Here is a 20032-nt window from a genome sequence, read left to right as displayed (position 1 = left end):
GGGGAGAGGAACCGCAACCGCGAGACCCCGCGCCTCCTTCGGATGGGGCTTCCTACAGCCCTGATGACAAGTTCCCCAGCAACGAGGAGCAATGCGCGGCGAATCCCGACGAGCGTGTGCGGCGGAGAAAAACGGCGAAGAGGAGAGGAAGAGGGGGAAGAAGCGAGGAGAAGCGACGGAAAAGGAGCAACCGCTGGGAAGTTGATGGCCCCTCTCAGGGCGTGCAAGTTAAATGTCAGGTGCATCTGGTCCGGGAGCGCCGTGTGAGCAACAGCGGTTACGGGTCGGGGGCCTGTGGAAGCCCAAACGGTTCGCTGGTTAATTCTGCCCGGGCCCAGGCGCGTCGGTTGGCGTGGGTGCATTCTGTACAAAGAATGCACCCAGGTGCAATATATATATATATATATATTCTCTAGTGCGTTGGATGGACAATAAACTATTCTATAGTCGGCCATAGAGTATACTCTCCCTATGTGTGTGCATGAGCTGTTTGGTTCCTTGCGATCGTGAAATTGATAGCAAGGCAAAGGAGTTCCTTGCGAAAGCTCATAAGAAATTTGCTGAAGAAAGCGAGCAAAGCTAACAATCATCTGTTTCGAACTGTTAGCCGTGTATATGCCTGACCACGTGCTAAGCCTCTAATAGTACTTGCATATGTCTACCACTAATATCTTCTCTCTCTGTGTGTATATATGCTTTTGGTTGATGATTTTTGGGCGTTATTGGTTAACAGGGCTATCGGATACCGTTTGTTACTGTTTGGTTCGATCGCTCCGTAACAGATCGCGACGTGGATGGATACCGCCCGGTACATGTGAATACTTACTTACGTACTCGTATGTGATAAGTCAGCGCATGTGCGGCCATATTGCTGCGTGATAAGCTGCCAAGCCTGCAGTCACGGGCGTGATTACACCGATCGACATCAGCGGCGGCGGTATATACCGTGACTAGAGCCGTGGAGCCGCCAGGTCTCGCTGGCCGCCGTTCACGTCGACGATCCAGTGGGTGGGCTGCACCTGATCTGATGGCGCAATCATGCGCGCCACGACGATGAGCTGTCCGGCCACGACCGCCGGACCGGATCGAGCTGCAAGCGTGGCACATGTCCGTGGATCTTTCCTTCGCCACCGGGCCGGGGAACGTGTGGTTCTGCTTGCTGCGTGCGGGTACAGCTCATGTAGGTAGGCGACAAAGTGCTAGCAGTGGTAGCTTATTTCTTCTGCCGGCGTGCATGGAAGCTGCTGGACATTGAGCGTGCCATCGCCATGTAATCTACCACTGGCTCACCGCAACGTGAGTTCCCTTCAATGCTAATAACCTAGTAACTACTAGATAATTAGCGGAGCAAGGATGATAATGGTCGACGACTGATGCGCTAATTTGTGATTTGGTTTGCTCCCGTCAAAAGGAAGGAAGGCTGCAAAAAGCAAGCTCGCCTTTAGTTAGTAGCCACCTCTCAACGGCTCACCACCCTCAGCTCAGGGTCACGGTCCCGGGCCGGCTTTAGTCAATTCATCCGTCGTGTGTGACCGTGGAAGCAAGCAACCCATGCAAAAAGTTGTCGATTTCTCGGGAGATCATCTTGCAATGTCTTCCATGGAGTACAAAAGAAAAGCAATGAAGAAAAACACTGCCAGGGTACTGATGAACCGGCCGGTATATTCCTCCTGTCTTTGGACCCCCGTGCAGTGCTGGGAGCTACTAAGGGCACCAATATAGGTGCACCCTGGTTGTAAGGTGGGATCCAACAATAATTTGATGTCACATGTTATATTATCTTCAATGTATAGAACCAGATTGAATCTATGAATATAGAACCTGCGGCCCTCCATCCCTCTCTTCTCTCTCCCATTCTCCCTGTATTATATTGCATGGAACCTGTTTCTATGTATAGGATCTGGTTTCATATAGAATCAGCAGCCTCACAGTGTATAGGATATGATTCTGTAAGAGAGAGAAAAACATAGAACAGCTAAGAACCAGACCCTAATGACTGAACTGAACCACGCACGCACTGTGCAACTGTGCTTAGTAGCAACTAGTGTTCATGCGTGCGTGGCAAAGCGTAATGGGCGACAAACTCGAGTGGTCGCTCCCCCTCCGCCGGCCGGCCGCGGAGAGCTCCCAGAGCTCGGGGTCGGGGAGGCAGAATGATGGCCATCTCCTCGTCAGATCAGTGCCGCGCCGGCAAAAAGCAAAAGAGGATCACCTGGAGATCCCTCCATTTGCGGCAGGGCCAGCTTTTATCTACACTTTGCTGTCCTCCCGTCCCCTCCTTGACGATCGTGGCCGGCCGCCGGAGTCGATCTGGACTCGATCGGGAGGGATTTGATACGAGACACGGCGGCGACGCCATGACGCAGACGCAATGAGCGTTGCGACAAGGTGCTTCGCGTCTCGTCTCGTCGGGCGTCGCTTCACCATGTGTGCAGTGTGCTCCATGCCGTAGTGGGGAACTAGTTACCTGTCTGCCTTCGTGTTGCTTCGATCGATGCTGGGACAGGATCGCCGCCCACCAGTGCGTGGCCAGAGGCCAATGGCCTCCAGCGTGACCAGGCGACAATGACCCTCAACCTGCAGGAGCCGACCTTAAGAGTGCCAAAGCTTCTACCCGACATCTCCGCCCTGAAAACCACCTGCCCTTCCATCCCCTCCTCGCCTTCCTTCCACGCCTTGAAAGACACCTCCCAGCTCCCCCGGCTGCGATCTTCACACAGGTCGCGAATCCTCCGACTGCGATCTTCAGCTTCCTATCATGCGGGCCGGCCAACTCAACCGAGCCTAACCCAAACTTTCATTAGCTTCCTTGAGCGCCATCTTGTTGCTTGCCTTTCGTAGTATGCCCAGAGATAAAAGCCCATATAGTCCAGCCATCCGTCGGCCCAACTGCTACCAAGGCCCGGTAAGCGCCGTTATCGGCCTGTGACCGAAACAATCTGTGGTGGTGGGTGCTGCCCGCACGGAGAAAGACCGCCGGCCGGAGAGGCGCGGAGCCTGGCAAGACAAGCACCGACCGACCAGGCGTAGATGACTCCGTCAAGGCGTGTCGACACCTCCTCGTCGCCGACGATGCATTCATCTCGCTCCTTTGATATATTTTTTTTTCTTGATGAGAAATAAAAAAATAAAGATGGCGCGCAACAACAACAAGGCGACGAAAGGGAAATCTACAAGCAAGCACTCGAGGAGGACCTGGAATTCCGGATGGAGCTCGCGGTCGCTAGCGGCCCAGGCCGCCAAGGGCCCAAGGCTACAACGGTCGGCTTGGCGCGCGCGCTGCCTCCTGCTGGTCGGCTTTGAGCATGCGGCCAAGCGGCTCGTGCAGCCACAGCTGCAGCTGAGCAAGGAAAATTCAGAAGCGAGCGGAGCCGGCGCCGGCCTCATCTCCGTATCTGCATCGTTTGACGGGCAATTTGTTTATTTCCTTTCTATTTTTTTTTTCCTGGTCAGTTGGCCTTTGGATGCAGCCAGCAGCATGGGAGTCTGCAACGGTTAGTTTAAAAAGAGGCATCCGTGCATACACCACGCAGGCCCCAACCGCGCAGCGCGCTTTCAGAAAGCGACCTGGCCCTTGTCCATGATCCAGTTGGCATCCTGCGACAGCAATGCATGCGCACAGACGCTCGTTTCAAATTCGATGCGTTTTCGTTCCAAAATTTGGCAGGTTTTTAAAGCTTGCGAATGCATGCCGTGAATGCACGTAGCTGGCTCACCTGGATGCTTTTGCTCATCTTTTCAGAAGGAAATTTGGCAAATCCCGCGATTCCTACTTCATGAACCTTGGCATTCGCGCTGCTGTCCATTTACATTTACTGCTACACTTTAATTACTCCTGGCCAGCGCTTACCGAGATGGACGACACGCTCCCAAGGCTGGCTGCTGACTGGGAGAGGGGACTTGCCAACTGGGCCCCGCGTGCCAGTCAGTCGCCCACGGTCCGGCTCCAGTCCGAACGCGCACGTTCGCTTTCCGGCCCCTCCCAGACGTAGAAAACCAAGGCCGATCCCACCACGGCCGCGGGCGCGTGCCGATCCGACCCGGAAGATAAATAGGGTCTTCTCCCGAGGGCTCCCCCGCAAGAGTTCCCCCTCTCCTCCTCGCGTCCAGCCAGCCATCGGCGTGGAGCGGCCGGATTTGAAAATCTCGGGATACGCCCGCTTGTCCGCTTCCTCCGCTTCGCCGTCCTGAAAGCAGCGCAGGGAGGGAGCCCCCAGCCGCAACGGGAACCTCATCTCGTCGCCTAGGAGCAGAGCAGCCGCGGCCGCAACAGGTGCCGTGCGGTTCCAACCCCTATCTCCCCTCTCTCGCTCCCGAAAACTTATCGATTTGGTTGGTGATTTTTTTTCATCTGGCCGCGGGGCGAGGTTTACGGGAGGGCCAGCGCGGGAGGTATGAGCGGTTTTGTTGTGTGCGTGAGAGGCGCGATATGTGCGGTGTTTCTTGCTGCGTCGTGGAGGGTGCGGTTCGACGCGATTGCGCGGATGAATCTGCAACTGCAAGCTTATTACTCCCGCTCCGGTTTCTTGGCTCCGCTCTTCGTTTTCGAGTAGCTCCGCATGGGCTGTGTTGTGGATAACATTTTGACGTGGGGGTGTCTTACTTGGCTGTTCCGATACAACAGCGAGATCGGTTGCGAGACAGAGGTTCAGTTCCTAGTTCAGGCCACGTACGGCCGTGTTCTTCAGTTAGTAGTTCTCGTCCGTACACTACAGTCTTCCTCGCTTCTGATGAGTGCGAGGTCTTGGAAAGATGTTTCTTTTCGTTAACACGGTGCGTTGCATTTTAGTTTTCGATGCCCTTATGCGATTCAGAGCTACTCTGATGAATTTCGATCTTCTTTTTTTTTAAAAAAAATATATCATTGGGCTTCTTGGCTCCTGCTGTTTACTGTACTTTATTTTTTCCTTATGCGATTCAGAGCTACTCTGATGAATTTCGATTCAGAGCTACTCTGACTGTTGCCTGTTGGCATGCCATAGTCTGGGAATCTTTGCACTCCTCGAGTGAAGATGTGTAGATTGTACTTTATTTTTTCCTTCAATTTAGCCATTTGTTCCGTTACATGAATTACATAAGGTGGACTGAAATTAATTTTCAGGTTACAGTTAATTCTTTCCCACCGTCAGTTCTTGTTTCTGACATGTGAGAGATATCCTTTCCAACTCTGTTCCTGCCCTCTGTAACGCCCTCCTGGTTTCATGTTTACTTGTACAGTCACGGTTTCAAATTTAACCCGTAGTCATTTCTTGTGCATTTCTCTGAAATAAAATTATGATGATCTTGTTTGTTGAAGCTTCAGAAAAGAAGATTCAGTGGCATTTGAATCCCTATTTGCTTATTCTTGTTGGTCTGTGTGATTGCTGCAGGTAAGTGAGAAGACAAGATGGTGCACAAGGAGCTGCCGCAGGCATGGTGGTTTGACAGCCACAACCTTGCAAGACCATCTCCATGGCTGAACAACACACTTTCAGGTTTTGCCTCATCCCCTTGCATTGTCCAATGGTTGATCTGATGTTTTTATTCTGCTTAGTATCTGTTTATGCAGTACAATCTTGTGCCGAGTTATGTAAATTAGCATGTGGAACTGTGTTATTAATAGAAACAGTGCGTGTGTAAAGTATGTGTGTACACGAGTCCAGTTGCAACAAGATCATGCTTTTTTGTATGCAGTCTTTGTTTTTTTATCAGCATTCTTTTATTGCATTCTTGTCGTGTAGAAATTGTTTTCTTTAAATGCTTGTACCATTTTTTATGTCATCTTGAGATACCTGAAGTTATATAGTGAGTTATAGCAAATTCCTTTACGAAGTTTTTTTGATGATGTACTCCAAAACTGTCTTCCCAATCCACCAGATCATGGTAGCGAACCAGAACGTGCATTACACTTGCCTTTACATGGGAATTTATAACCTGGTTCTTCTGTTATGTAGTTATGAACTATGGTAAGGGCATTTGAGTTTCTGACGAAACTGCCATTGCTTCAGAAATAGAATTACATCTTGGTAGCTCACAACTTCCCTCTGATTGCAGAGCTTGATGACAAGACCAAGCAAATGCTTCAGCTGATAGATCAAGACGCAGACTCATTTGCGCAGCGCGCCGAAATGTACTACAAGAAGCGGCCCGTGCTGGTGGACATGCTGGGAGACCTGTACCGCACGCACCGCTCGCTGGCGGAGCAGTATGATCTGCTGAAGCATGGCAGCAGCACACGCCAGACGGTGTTTGGCCTGTCTTCCTGCACTCAGAGCCGGTCTCAGGCGTCATCCGTGAACGGCAAGACAACGCCTCGCTCCTCTTGCTCGGTCTCCATCTACGACTCGGAGTCTGAAGTTGATGACCCCGAGCAAGAAGAAGAACACGACCGAGAGCAGGTGGAGCTGATGCGCGCTGAGATCATCAAGATGGAGTTGTCGTCGCGGGAGCAGCAGCGACAGAAAGAGCAGGTGGAGCTGATGCGCGAGGAGATCATCAAGATGGAGTTGTCATTGCGGGAGCAGCAGCGACAGAAGGAGCAGGTGGAGCTGTTGCGCTCCGAGATCGAGAGGCTCAAGGAGCAGAACGCGGCGCTGCAGAAGGCAGCCGAGGAGAACAAGGCGCTCAAGGCGGAGCTCGCCGGGAAGGATGAGGAGAAGAGGGAGGTCATCAGGCAGCTCGCGTCGTCCATGGACATGATGAGGGAGGAGAACCTGACGCTGCGCGAGCACCTCAGGGGATCCAAGCATTCCACCACCTCCCGCGCGTTTGATCTCAAGAAGGTAGCCAAGGATCTCTTCTCCGCAAGGCTGTTCACCGCGCACTGCAAGCCTACGGGCCCCATCGTCGCGCTGTGAAGGGAATTCGGTGCAGCAGGATCGAGTCGAGAAGAGAGAAAACAGCATGGATCTCATGATATATTTGGTGTAGATCATGTGCATATAGGACGGTGTACTAGCCTGTCCGTTTCTGTCCTTGTTCAGGTTTAGCAACTAGAGAGTGCTTGGCACCTGTTGGGCTGTATTTACCTCTGCGTTGGTAGTTAATTATAGTTATATATGTTTAGCCATATGGCGTTAATTATAGTGAAATATTCTTCTTCTAAGTTACTCCTCTATGGTGCTGTGAGATTCTTAGTATTGCAGTATTTACCGTCCAATCTGAAGGTCTGAATTATCTTGGGAAGTTGCCAAGCTGAAAAATTTCGTTCAAAGTTCAGGCAGAGGATGATAAAATGAAATTGGTGCTCAGATAAAATGATAATTCAGGTCAGGAGCCTGTGCGTTGCAGAACTTACAGGTTTACGATTGCAATTGGTAATAACCCTCTGAATTTTGTTATGGTCATTTCAACTGAATTAACAGTTTGACTTGCCACAGCATCAGAAGTGAAATTGGATGCTGTGGCCTGCACGCCACTGACATTAGATGGGGAATTGAAATTGTTGTGAGTAGGTACCAGATATAAAAAGAATAAAATAGGAAAAAACGAGGGGTAGGTGCTTCCAGTTCCAGTGTGTACCTGGACAGACACTGCAGCTGTGACAAGTCACAAGGGTTCTCCTCCTCTCTCCATTTGGCCCTCGGTTCTCGAGTCCTCCACAGCGCCCGCGGCTCGCCTCCTCTTCCAACTTCTCAACTCGCGTCGCGCCCAGGGGTCGCCTGAGGTATCAATCAATCACTCGAAACCCCCAAATCCTAGGGTTCTAATCGTTTGTAAGTGCTCCCTTGTCTGCGGTACTAAACCCCAAATCTTAATTAGGGTTCTAATCGTTTGGGCTCACGCCCCTATCCGTGCGTAGTCGCCGGTTCTGCCGGATTAGTCGGATCTGTCGTTCTTCCGTTCGCGTACGTCCTTGATTTTCGTTAGCCATACCGGATTTGTGCTCGAATTAATTGGTAGATTTCTGTTGTTACGTCTCTTGCATATAAGATCTGGTCATCTGGGTGAGCGGTTTGCTGCCTGTGCAGTAGTATTGTCTATACTGCATCTAATTCGTGTATGATTGGGTACCAGATGTGTTGATGCGTGTAGCTAAACCTAGAACTGCAGTCTGTTAACTGTATGAACTTAAGCTGTGTTGACTGATGTAGTTAAACCATGAACTGCGTGCGGTATCCTAGTCCCTAGATGCTGCCAAGTTTTTATGCTTCAGCACTTCCTAGTACTAAAGTTCACCGTGCCTTGTTATGCCAGCCTACTGAAATTAATTTGTTCCTCTGGGTATTTGGTTGCAGATCACATAGACAATGGTGAAGGCTGTCTCTGTCCTCGCTGGCAGTGATGTCAAGGGCACCATCTTCTTTTCCCAAGAGGGAGATGGTAATTCCCAGCACATGTTTTGACTTATGAGAATATCTGTGTTCAGTCCTTCTACAATTGTTTGGCGTAATTGGTTGGTTGGTTGCTAATTCTGGTTCATGCTTAGGTCCAACCACCGTGACCGGAAGTATCTCTGGGCTCAAGCCAGGGCTCCATGGGTTCCATGTGCACGCGCTTGGTGACACCACCAATGGCTGCATGTCGACTGGTACCTACATCCCTTCCCCCTGATATGTATCAGGGCAAGCGGATATGATGTGCTTATGGGGAAAATTATTGTGTGCTGTAGGTCCACACTTCAATCCTGCTGGTAAGGAGCATGGTGCACCGGAAGATGAGAACCGCCATGCCGGTGATCTTGGGAATGTGACAGCTGGAGAAGATGGTATTTTCGTCTCACTGTCTTTTACCTCTGTTGGGTCCATTTGTATGGGAGAGAACTTTGTACTAGTTGGCTGAAAAGAGTAGTTTCTTTATTTTCAAAAGTAATTTGCTGCATTAAGGCTGCAGTGCATAGTCTAACTGACAATTTACTTCTTGGCTTCCCAGGTGTTGCTAATGTCAATATTACTGACTGCCAGGTTCGCAATACTCACTTTCTTCAGCTACGTTGTCCCTTTTCTTACCATTTTTGTTTGAACTTGTTCATTTGACATGGAACACATATTTGAATGGCAGATTCCCCTCACTGGGCCACACTCAATCATTGGCCGAGCTGTAGTTGTCCATGCTGATCCTGATGACCTTGGCAAGGGTAATGCTCCGTAAACACTTGAACCATACATCTGTCTCTCTCAGCATGATTCTTTGTCAGATTCGTATGGTCTGCCTAGTGCAGTGTTGCTGGAGCAGTTCGTGTTATGCTGTCTGTATAGTCTCCCTATCCTTATACAGTAGTAGTTAATAAACGTAATATTAGAGACAATTTGGAAATCACCCCAACTTAATTTTGTCAGTTTAAGAACTATTTTCACACGTTTTTGGATGAAGCTTATCCTTCATCCTTATCAGTTAATTCGTGTTAACTAAGGATAGCAGACATAAAAGAGTTTGTTGATTTGTACTACTTTGTGTGTGTGTATCTTATAAGTCTGGTTATCGATTCTTCCATGGATGCTGAATTGGTCACGAAGAGAACTGTTGAATCATCTAGTGCCTATCAGTTAGCTTCTTTTAGGCTGTGCTGCACTTTTGTGCTGATTTTGAACAAACTCCTAATAGTTTCTAGTAGCTGTATTATTGTTATAGATAGTGCTCCAAGATTAAAAGGTGTTCACATAACCATACCTTATCTGTCGTGTATCAGGTGGACATGAGCTTAGCAAGAGCACTGGAAATGCTGGTGGCCGTGTTGCTTGTGGTAAGTTATACGGCTATTAGAGTCTTCTCTGTATACAATCTCTCTTTATTTTTTATAGGATACTTATTGGTCTTATTAGAAACACACACATTTCTTCTGTTCTTGAGTCCTTATGGTCCTCATTTTTCTCATCTTGTCAGGTATCATTGGGCTCCAGGGTTAGATGCCGGCTCCGTTGGCGAACATTCACATCTCAGCACCTAAAGACTTGCTGCTCTATTTCCCTGGTATTGGATACATAATTGGCTACTCTTAATAAGCGCCTGATGAATGGTCAGAGCACAGTTCCCATCATTTCGTGTATGAACATCGCACAGCTATCATTTGGTTTTTAGTGCAAAATGGCTGTTTTGGCAAACGTTTTCTGGACTTTTATGAGCTCTATTCAAGTTATCCCACCCTAAACCATCCGGGAACGTTTGGGAACGTTTACTTTGTTACTAGCAACGTAGCCGACTTGGAACATGTTAAACGAGAGGGAGGTGAACATCTCGAGGTGGTACTGCCACCTTGGCGGATGATGTTTGGATTCGAAATCTCAAAGAGGATAAGATTCGGTAGAGCGAATCAGAGCAAAGCCAGCGCCGGCGAGCCAGGGATCGTACACCGGAAGGACGGAGACGACGGCAGCGAGGTAGGAGCCGGTTGCTGGCCGCTACGGATGGGGCTCACATCAGCGTCAAGCCTGTAGAAATTTGTGCAAGTGCGGAGGTGAAACAAGAGGAGGGTTGGCATCAATGGCGCCTGTAGAAACCTCGGTCATTTATTCGCGGACAACTATATGTTCCAATAATGAAGATCGCAACAGTACTACTAGACACACTTGTGCCCCATCAATCAATATTGATAAGGGGGTATTTGGATGCATGGACTAAAAATTAGTTCGAGTCACATCGGATGTTTGGATACCAATTAGAAGGACTAAACGTGAACTAATTATAAAACTAATTGCATAAGCTGTGACTAATTCGCGAGACGAATCTATTAAACCTAATCAATCCATGATTAGCACATATTTACTGTAGCATCACATGGTCAAATCAGGAGGTTTAATAAATTCACCTTGCGAATTAGCCTTCATTTATGCAATTAGTTTTATAATTAACCTATATTTAATATTTCTAATTAGGATCTAAACATTTGATGTGATAGCGACTGAACTTTGGTCCCGTGAACCAATAAGAGACTAAGAAAGAAACTTCACAGCCATGACGTGGTTGTTAGATGGAGTTGACGGGGATGCTCTCCGGAGAATTTGTCCTCCGAATCTCTCTCCATCTCAATGTTCTGGCTTCGGCATGTTGGGCGCCTTACCCACCGTGAACCCACCGTCGACGACGAGGTTGTGGCCGTTGACGTACTTGGACTCGTCGGAGGCCAGGTACAGCGCCGCCCTCGCGATGTCCTCCACCCCCAGCACCGGCCCGTCCATCTCGTTCATCTCCCTCTCCACGACCCGCCTGCGCTCGTCGACGCTCATCCCGGGGAAGCACTCGGCCATGAAGCCCATCACGAGCGGCGTCGGGATGTAGTGGGGCGAGATGGCGTTGACGCGCACGCCGGAGCGCGCCAGCTCCCCGGCCACGGCGCGCACCAGCCCGATGACGGCGGCCTTGGAGACGCTGTACGGCGCCATCGCGACGCCGCCCACCACCCCCGCGGTGCTGGCCGTGCAGATGATGCTCCCGCCGCGGCCGGCCGGCACCATGACGCGCGCGGCGTGCTTGACGCCGACCGCCACCGCGCGGGCGTTCACCGCCATGACGCGGTCGAAGTCGGCCAGGTCCAGGGCGCCCACGGGGGATGGCGCCAGGATGCCGCTGACCCCGGCGTTGTTGAAGACGACGTCGAGGCGGCCGTGGCGCGCCACGGCGAGGTCCACCGCCGCGGCGACCTGCGCCTCGTCGGTGACGTCGCAGCGGGTGTAGATCGCGGCGTCGCCCGCGCCGAGCTCCGCGGCCGCGGCGTGGCCGAGGTCGTCCTGGACGTCAGCGAGGATGACCCTCGCGCCGTTCCTGACGAACTCGGCGGCCGTCGCCTTGCCGATGCCGCTCGCGCCGCCGGTGATCACCGCCACCTTTCCAGCCAGCCTGCAAACCACCAGTTCCAAGGTAATTGCCGAGCCGTGATCAAGAGACCAAACATGAGCGAGCGAAACAAAGGATTCCAGGAGCTAGCCCAAGAACGAGATCGAGAACCTCTGTGAGCCGGACGCTGTGGAGAAACGACTGAGGAAGGAGGACATGGCTGGCTCGGCCTGACTCTTCCCCACGAGAACACTCCGTACGGCTCGGAACATCCTTGCCTCTGCTGTGCTACACAGCTACAGCTTCTTCTCAGTCTTCACCCTGGGCAGGCAGGTCAGATACTCAGCCATGCTTAAGAAAGGCCGCTTGCCGGCCGGTAGGTTTAACTTGCATTGTTGAGCTGTCACGGTCACATTGTCGCAGGCCGCAGGCTGCCACTTTGCATTAGGTAGCATTTCTATTGGTAAAGTCAACCGGTGCTGATGATTAATAAGTTGATGGATGAAACAATTACATCTGACGTACGGTATCATTTAACAGTGGTTTACAAGTTTGACATTGTTGGATAAAATGAAACATTTGTTCCAACGCCTGTGTGGAAAAGTTTCTAATAAGTTTTAAAAAGAGCGCACACACTTGTGGAGTTGTTGAGCTTGATCAAACATCTAGGGGTGCCCAGCCTATGTTAGTGGAGCTAAAAAAATCAATGAGCTCACTGTTTAATCAATGGAAAGTTTGCTGGGGAGGCCGGGGGGCCATTTTCCGCCCTGGTCTTGCCTAACCTCCGCCCCTGAACTTGTGTGAAACAATACCCCTTTTATAACTCTAGTGCCGTTCCATCAAATTTGCTTATGTGATATTTTGTTTAATGATGAGAACGAAGGTTCTCATCCGAATTTGCGTAAGGTGATCATTGTTATGTTTCTGCAACTTATGATTATTGCGCCAGCCTCAACTCTTTAAGGCTGCTTTGAATGTAAGTTTCATTCTCATTTAATAAGTGTCAAGTAAGCAACTTTGGTGCTATGACAAATCTTAAAAGAATACTCCCTCCGTCCTTAAATACAAAGCATCCTAAAGATTTTAGGACATATTAGCAGGAGTAGCAAAAGACACATGTACCCCTGAGTTAATGGTAGTTGCAGATATAAAGCCACCATACCTTGTTAATTATAGAAAGAATTAAATGGCAATCATCCAAATGTACCTACGATGCCTTGTATTTGAGGACAAAATTTGAATGCTTGGATGCCTTGTATTATAGGACGGAGGAAGTAGATAGATGATAGAAGTTTTATCTATACGAAATCCCATGAACATTGCTTTCAAGTTCTAATGTATGTCATATACTCAAATGTGATGAGAACATATGCAACAAAAAAAAACTAGCTATTATAGATGTTATTTTAACTATCAATTGGTTGTTATTTGCTAATATAGTCTTTTTGAAAACAATAAGTTAAAACTCGTCATTAAGAATGGTCTAAGATGATGTGACGTGCATGTTGGCTCCGAGGCTATCATTATAATTGAACAAAGAAGCCGGGTGATGACCCTTATTAGGAGCACCCTAGATCATATCTTTCCTTACCGCCTTACCGGTGCAAAATGTTGACGTTCCTCGCTAAATGATCTGCAAGCTACCATTGCTCTATGATCAGAAATCACAAGTCATTCTGCGATGCTTTGGGCGAAAAAATGAGTCGATCGTTGCTAGCTTCTCTTTAGTTTTATTCACCTTGGGCCGCCGGGTTCCCAAACTCCCCGGGTCGCAGCGTTCGCCGGGTCGATCGAGGCTGCCACTTGCACGCGCACGGCCGATGGAGGAACCGAGGGAGACAAGGATCGGAGCAAGGTCGCGTCGCGTCCATCCAGTATCACGCGCTGTTTTGGATCTTGCGCCAATTTTGTTTTCACCTCGCCGGCCCCGTACTGTACTTTTGTTTACTCTACTGGACGACCTACTATCGGGGATAGATAGTACCGGCGAGGAAGGAAGGGGACAGGTAGAATCGCTCGTACCATATAATTCTACTAGAACTCCTTTTAATCGACTAGTAATTTCGCTTCCTGAAGTATATAAAGGGGGGCAGGGGTCTCTAGATCGGTAGATGAAGATCTTAAAGAACCACAACAAAGGATCAAATCCTCAACACCAAAGAACATCCAAGCGTAGGGAGCAATATACAACACCCCAAACAGAACGTATGGTATTACTCTACTTTGGCAGTCCAAACCTCTATAAATCTGTCTTGTGTCCTCATTTTTACCACAAGTTCTAGGTCCGACGATCCCCTACCAACCAATCTACTACCTCGGGATACACCTCGGTAGGTTGTCGGGTATAAAACACCGACATCTGACGCGCCAGATAAGGGTGATCGTCAAGATCATTAGGCGAGCTTGAAGGACCTCATCAGGATCAATCTATGTAGAACATTGTTCTCCCATCCAATCGACGACTCGGTGTGCAACTGCGTCGGAATCCGAAGCGAAGTCGTCGGACAGGCTAATACCAAGCTAGCATCTCTTCTCGTCGAATTGGAATTTGAAACGGAGTGCAGAGTGGAGCAATTCACCTGCCGCTGATCGTCTCCAACCATCAAGATCGAGATGGAATAGAATTAGACTGCGTCAAGATGAAATCCTATAGGGAATCGATTTCCTTAGTCGAGTCCGAAGCAGAGACCAACTTTGTTGATCGGAGACAGAAAAGCACGCCAAGCATCAAAATAAAGAAGCAGTTGCCGCTGTTCTATCTGGTGCTGGAAATCAATGGTATATTCAGCTATGTGCATGCCAAAAAAGCTACCAGAAGGACTTCAGCTTGCGTGGCAACACCAACAAATCTCCGATGATGCGATCGACTACTTCTGCAAGAGCAAGACGTCTACGTTGGCTCGCTAACGACTACTTCAACTACTCATCTCGACTAGAAAACTGGTCGAGGGCGGGCCTTATACCATCGACAACTAGTCGGAATCAACTCCAACTAGTCAACTTCATCAACAACCGTCGCGGCTTCATCGACAATCATCCATGAATCAAGCTAAGTCATTTTTAATAACTATTTTTCTCTGGCTTGTTTTCAACATGGTTGGTGAATGCGTCGACTGCTTATTTGTGTACGCCTCTCGACGGGAATTACCCTTCAGAGCTACACTTCACTGACTACTCTTGGGACCTATTGACTGACAGCCATGGGCTTGGTACACTAAATTACGGAGACTATCATCACGGATTTGGTGCACTGAGTTCTGAAGCTCTGCCACGGGCTTGGTACACCAAATTAGGAGACTCTGCCATGAAGTTTGGTGTATTGAGTGTTGGAGGCTCACAATGACTACACCTTAAGGAGGTACAAATACTATGCGTGGTAACACGCGCTCTCCTCACCAAAAAGGTAGAAAAGTTCCAATGATTACTTTACGCGCAATCGTGCTCTCTTTTTGTCGTAATGTCGACTACTTATTTTTGTTGTCTTCTCTTAGCGATTGCTAATCTCCTCGAGAAAAATACGCCTTAATTCGTGAAAGCCTCGGATCTTCTGTCATGCCTAAATGCTAGGACGTGAGACAAAGATCTCCGTAGCAGTAGTGCCAGTACGTGTACACGAGACAAAGATCTAACACGCAGTGTCAGTGGCTAAACAGAGACTGAGAGTCTAAACGTAATAGGCTAACTACTCGGGAAAACTATGGCCGAAACAAGAGCATGACACAAACATTTACATTACATTTACCACTGAATAAATTTCAGTAGTTTCAAAATTCTACAAATATGCTACATAATGTATGCATCTCTTTTTGCAGATCAAGCATCGGTGACGACTCTCCAGGACGCTCAGCGTACCTCCAATGGCTGCGCTAGCTCCTAGCTCGAGGGCTAAGTACCCATTACTACTCGGAATACCTTCAGCAGCTCCGCTAGCTCTTAAGCTCGGGGGCTAAGCGCCAAATAACTACTCAACGTGGCTCCTACGGCTCACCTGGCACATAAGCTCAGGGGCTGGACGCTGCAAAACTACTCAAAAGACGACATGCATGAAGACTAAAAATCCTCGGATTGATTATTTAATCATTTCAAGGCTCGAGGGCTGATAAGCTACACCCAACAGTTGATTTTTTCAAGATGAAGAAATAAGATTCAAGATTTTATTGACTCTTAGTCTGATTCTTCGATTCAACCTAAGGCTCGGGGGCTACTCCATATGGAGTGTGACTTCCGCCGCCCTCCATATCACATTCTAAAGATGAAGATTACAAAATCAAAACGATCAAGGGCTCGAGCGCACCATAGCCTCATGACAGCTTTGAAGAACTTTGAAGATTCAGCTAGACAAAATACTCGAGGAGCACTAATACTACTCGGCAAGAATCTGAAAAGTACTCAAAGACTGCTACATTCGACTATGAAGCGCTCGGGGGCTTGCACATAAACCTAACTACCATCTCTCTATTTTATGCTATTTCTTGCTAACTACTACTCCCTAGCTCCATCCCAAATTACTATTCGTTTTGGCTTTTCTAAATATATAGCTTTTGCTATGCACCTAAATATATATTATGTCTAGATACGTAGCAAAATATGTGTACCTAAAAAGCCAAAATGAATAGTAATTTGGGACAGAGGGAGTAGATGACTAGCGAAGTCAAATTTCAGGGGCTAGGTTTGTGTTTTGAAAGTTTCGAACCTATGCCCTCCGCTCCTATTTATAAGGTGTGGTATGACATGGTACGATCTCTCAAATTGGACTTTAACCATTCATTTATTTTATGTATAATCATTGAAGAGTACATTGTCAAATTTATATTAAAAATTAAAAAATCTTGGCTAAATTATTGATTAGAGATTGTAAACTTTGAATCTCGATATGCGTCTGCGTTTTAGAACGGAGGGAGCATGTATTATTCAAAGCAAAGTTTAGAGAGTGGATGTACAGTTTGAGAGTACGTGAAGTCGAGGACCTAAACGACACTGTCGGATAAGTTTAGGGTCCTAACGAAAAATGGTAGGGTGGGAAAACAGATGACACCAAAGTATAAATTCGTATTCCAATGGAAGATATTACTGATAAATGGCGTGATAGCAGGTGCTTATAATGCTGAAGCACCGACAGTAGCGAATGATAGCTTTTTGCAGTAGAAAACAAAAGGACAGAGCTTATTCAGAGTTTTCCCAAACAGAACACGCGAAGCCGCCCGCGCACCGCTCGTCCATTTGCTGCTGCTCACTGTGCAGGTGCCGGCATGTTGGGCGCCTTCCCGACCGTGTAACCGCCGTCGACGACGAGGTTGTGCCCGTTGACGTACTTGGACTCGTCGGAGGCGAGGTACACCGCCGCCCTGGCAATGTCCTCCGGCTCGAGCACCACCCCTCCCATCTCGTTGATGTCCCTCTCGACGATGAGCCTGTGCTCTTCGGCGCTCCTCTCCGGATACCACTCCTCCAGGATGCGCATGACCAGCGGCGTCGGGATGTAGTTGGGCGAGATGGCGTTGACGCGCACCCCGGAGCGCGCCACCTCCCCGGCCACGGCGCGCACGAGTCCCACGACGGCCGACTTGGAGACGCTGTAGGGGTGTGGCGTGATCATGCCGAGCACGCCGGCGATGCTCGCCGTGCAGATGATGCTCCCGCTGCGGCGCGGCACCATGACCCGCGCCGCGTGCTTGACCCCGGCCATGACGCCCCGGGTGTTGACCGCCATGACGCGGTCGAAGTCGTCGAGGTCCAGCGCGCCCAGCGGCGGCCGCGCCAGGGACCCCACGACCCCGGCGTTGTTGAAGATGATGTCGAGCTTGCCGTGGCGCGCGACGGCCAGGTCCACGGCCGCGGCGACCTGCGCCTCGTCGGTGACGTCGCAGCGGGTGTAGGACGCCGCGTCCGCGCCGAGGTCCGTGGCCAGCGCGCGGCCCAGGTCGTCCTGGACGTCGGCGAGGACGACCCTGGCGCCGTTTTTGACAAACTCCCTGGCCGTCGCCTCGCCGATGCCGCTGGCGCCGCCGGTGATGACGGCCACCTTCCCCGCCAGCCTCTGTGAGTCTGCGGACGTGGAGAAGCGGCTGGCGACGCCCGGCAAAGCTGGCAGAACTTTGCTCTTCCCATGCCTGCAGCACACGAAGAAGGAAGGATTCATTTTGTGCTTGATCGATCTTAAACCTCAATAAACCCAGGGAAGAATTCGTTTTAATTTATGCTTGGTCGATCTTAAATCTCAACGAACCCAGGTACGAAACAGACTCCCTGAGAACAGACTGAAGAAGCTGGCTACGGTAATGAGCTCGAGCAATAACGCAGAATAATCCAGTCATGAGATCTTACCTAAGGATCTCCTGCGCTGCCCTGAAGAACATCTTGAAGCACCCTGCTGCTCTGCGGAACGACTCCCCTGAACTGAACTGAACTGAAAACGGTGCGGCGCTGATCGACACTCGGCGAGGCGCCGAGCACGGCGGCTTTAAGAGCAGCCGCAGCCTGGAGAGCTGGTGACGAAGACCTGTATCCCAGTCAACAGATGAGCTGGTAGCGTGTGGCGCATGTGCAGCAGTGCCAGTGAAGTTCTGGTTCGATCCCAATCAACGAGGTCGCATTCACATCCCGGAGAGCTGACCATTATATTAGATTACCTATTGATCCGATCGGCCAGATAATCAGGAGCGCCATGTTGCAGGAGCCAGCAGCCCAGCATCAGGCTGATGATGATCTGTGTGTGCTCCACGAGAAGAGGAGGCCATCGATCGTTTTCAGGTCTTTCTCTAGCGCCTGCTCGCGCACATCAAATCGAAGATGGAAAGTCGTCGGAGCCGAGCCAGTCTGATTACAAAAGCTTATCACGTCAGATTTCGCCTGATTGATTATATACTATTCTCTCTCGTTAGCTGTAGCTGCTGGGCTTCGTCGGTTCGCATATCATAATGGGTGCACGCAGCGCATGGCATGGTTTTCCGTTGTGCTTGCTGGACCTGTCGCGCCAGTGCGTGCTGCCACGGGGGTGCAAGTGCAACGCCCAATCCTTCGTGCTATTCTACGGTTACGAATCGTACGCGCATTGCTGCATAAGAATGTGTGTACAGTGGCCGTTGAGCGCCAAGTCCCCAACACTGCTACATTGGTCACGTAAAAGGTACTGCAATTACGGGAGATGTTATTATACGGAATGAGATTCTCTAACTTTGGAATCTCTACTTTTGAGTCACTGCCATGTAGGCCATTGTGCAAGTGAAATGGCCAATCCTGCTTGCTATTCTACAGTGACAAATCGTACACGCATGCTGGTGACTCAAAGTTAGAGGAACCTCTTCCCTATCATACGTATGTTTGTTTTTTTGCTAAATCCTACGATGATTCAGCTGTTATGTTCTTTTTTGGTTCAGATTCGTCATACTCGCACCCACCTCCCGCCCACCCACCCCTGTCCATGGTGGCTTCCCAGCCGCCACGTCCAACCTACCACCCACTCTACAATAGCTTATGCTTGTAGTCACCCATGCTCATGCCCTTCCCATCCAGTTGTCGACTGACTGCCCGCGGCCGCACCACATGATCATCCTCCATTGGTAGCTCAAACACCGTCTACAGAGGCTTCTACTACACAGAGAAAGTTTACAACGAGAAGGGTTAGGGGGCTTGAGCCCCGCTTCCATGCTGGACCAGTCTCTTTTTTGTGGCTGATGACAAAGCATCATAGATCCTGAAAATTGAAGGATTGGAGGAGCTGGGTTAGATGGCACAATACAAGTATGTCACATGGGTACCTGTCGTAAATATTTTAGAAATTTGTTTTCTTTATTCAAACATATCTAAATTAAAATGTGTTGTGCAAACTGCTCAAAACTTACATTGATGAACGACATATGTATTTTACTACTAGAAATGGTGAGAAAAGACATCCGCACATGAATCAGCGAATCCTTTTTCCTCACTGGCTTGCGAGTAGGCAAATTGCTGGTCACGGTACCATTAGGCACTAGTAGACAAGAAGAGCTAACAAAGTTAGGTGTACTACACGAGTTCGATACACTATTTCCTCTTGCTCCGAACCCTTTCAAATTTTCCCCGCATCCAAACATCTTGGTTAAAGTTAGACAAGTTTGACTTAGGTTCTATTTGACATGGCTCTGGAGCTGAACTCCAGCAACTTTAGCCAATTTTCTAGCCAAACACCCCAGCTCCAAAACTCCATGAAGCTACCAACTCCATGGAGCTGTAGTGCAAATAGGGGTGGAGTTTTGGAGCACCTCCTTTTTACAGATGCATCACGCACTCCCTATGCTGTTATGTTTCCGGAAAATTCCGTAACTTAACCCCCAACGGCTAGTTTCTGGGTACCCCTTCACCCCCT

The 20032-nt window shown here is 49.3% G+C and overlaps 4 protein-coding genes across 6 annotated transcripts; 2 read left to right on the top strand and 2 right to left on the bottom strand.

Annotated features, from left to right (window-relative positions):
• Positions 1 to 4089: 4089 nt before the first annotated feature.
• Positions 4090 to 7088, top strand: LOC117844889 (protein NETWORKED 3C). 3 transcript variants are annotated; one of them, XM_034725715.2, is made up of 3 exons: positions 4090 to 4273; positions 5370 to 5474; positions 6034 to 7088. In XM_034725715.2, exons 2-3 carry the CDS (start codon positions 5387 to 5389, stop codon positions 6834 to 6836), a joined length of 891 nt encoding a protein of 296 aa, XP_034581606.1. In that variant the 5' UTR covers positions 4090 to 4273; positions 5370 to 5386; the 3' UTR covers positions 6837 to 7088. The 3 variants fall into 3 exon arrangements, with proteins under 3 accessions (XP_034581606.1, XP_034581607.1, XP_034581608.1); XM_034725716.2 differs by having other exon boundaries at positions 4260 to 4392; XM_034725717.2 differs by lacking the exon at positions 4090 to 4273 and adding an exon at positions 4404 to 4773.
• A 394-nt stretch (positions 7089 to 7482) lies between these two features.
• Positions 7483 to 10019, top strand: LOC117844890 (superoxide dismutase [Cu-Zn] 2). The gene is made up of 8 exons (XM_034725718.2): positions 7483 to 7645; positions 8217 to 8301; positions 8408 to 8509; positions 8591 to 8686; positions 8851 to 8882; positions 8980 to 9055; positions 9608 to 9661; positions 9802 to 10019. Exons 2-8 carry the CDS (start codon positions 8229 to 8231, stop codon positions 9822 to 9824), a joined length of 456 nt encoding a protein of 151 aa, XP_034581609.1. The 5' UTR covers positions 7483 to 7645; positions 8217 to 8228; the 3' UTR covers positions 9825 to 10019.
• A 370-nt stretch (positions 10020 to 10389) lies between these two features.
• LOC117843056 (momilactone A synthase) lies at positions 10390 to 12161 on the bottom strand. The gene is made up of 2 exons (XM_034723617.2): positions 11860 to 12161; positions 10390 to 11751 (listed from the first exon to the last, which is right to left on the bottom strand). The coding sequence occupies exons 1-2, from the start codon at positions 11958 to 11960 to the stop codon at positions 10941 to 10943; spliced, it is 912 nt and encodes a 303-aa protein (XP_034579508.1). The 5' UTR covers positions 11961 to 12161; the 3' UTR covers positions 10390 to 10940.
• Positions 12162 to 16717: 4556 nt separating this feature from the next.
• Positions 16718 to 18275, bottom strand: LOC117845515 (momilactone A synthase). Its single transcript, XM_034726574.2, has 2 exons — positions 18013 to 18275; positions 16718 to 17798 (listed from the first exon to the last, which is right to left on the bottom strand). Exons 1-2 carry the CDS (start codon positions 18042 to 18044, stop codon positions 16919 to 16921), a joined length of 912 nt encoding a protein of 303 aa, XP_034582465.1. The 5' UTR covers positions 18045 to 18275; the 3' UTR covers positions 16718 to 16918.
• Positions 18276 to 20032: the final 1757 nt, after the last annotated feature.

This window comes from Setaria viridis, chromosome 2 (genome assembly GCF_005286985.2).
Source record: "Setaria viridis chromosome 2, Setaria_viridis_v4.0, whole genome shotgun sequence".
NCBI lineage: Eukaryota > Viridiplantae > Streptophyta > Magnoliopsida > Poales > Poaceae > Setaria > Setaria viridis.
The sequence above is the reverse complement of the archived record's forward strand: the minus strand, read 5'-3'. Positions and strand labels throughout refer to the sequence as shown.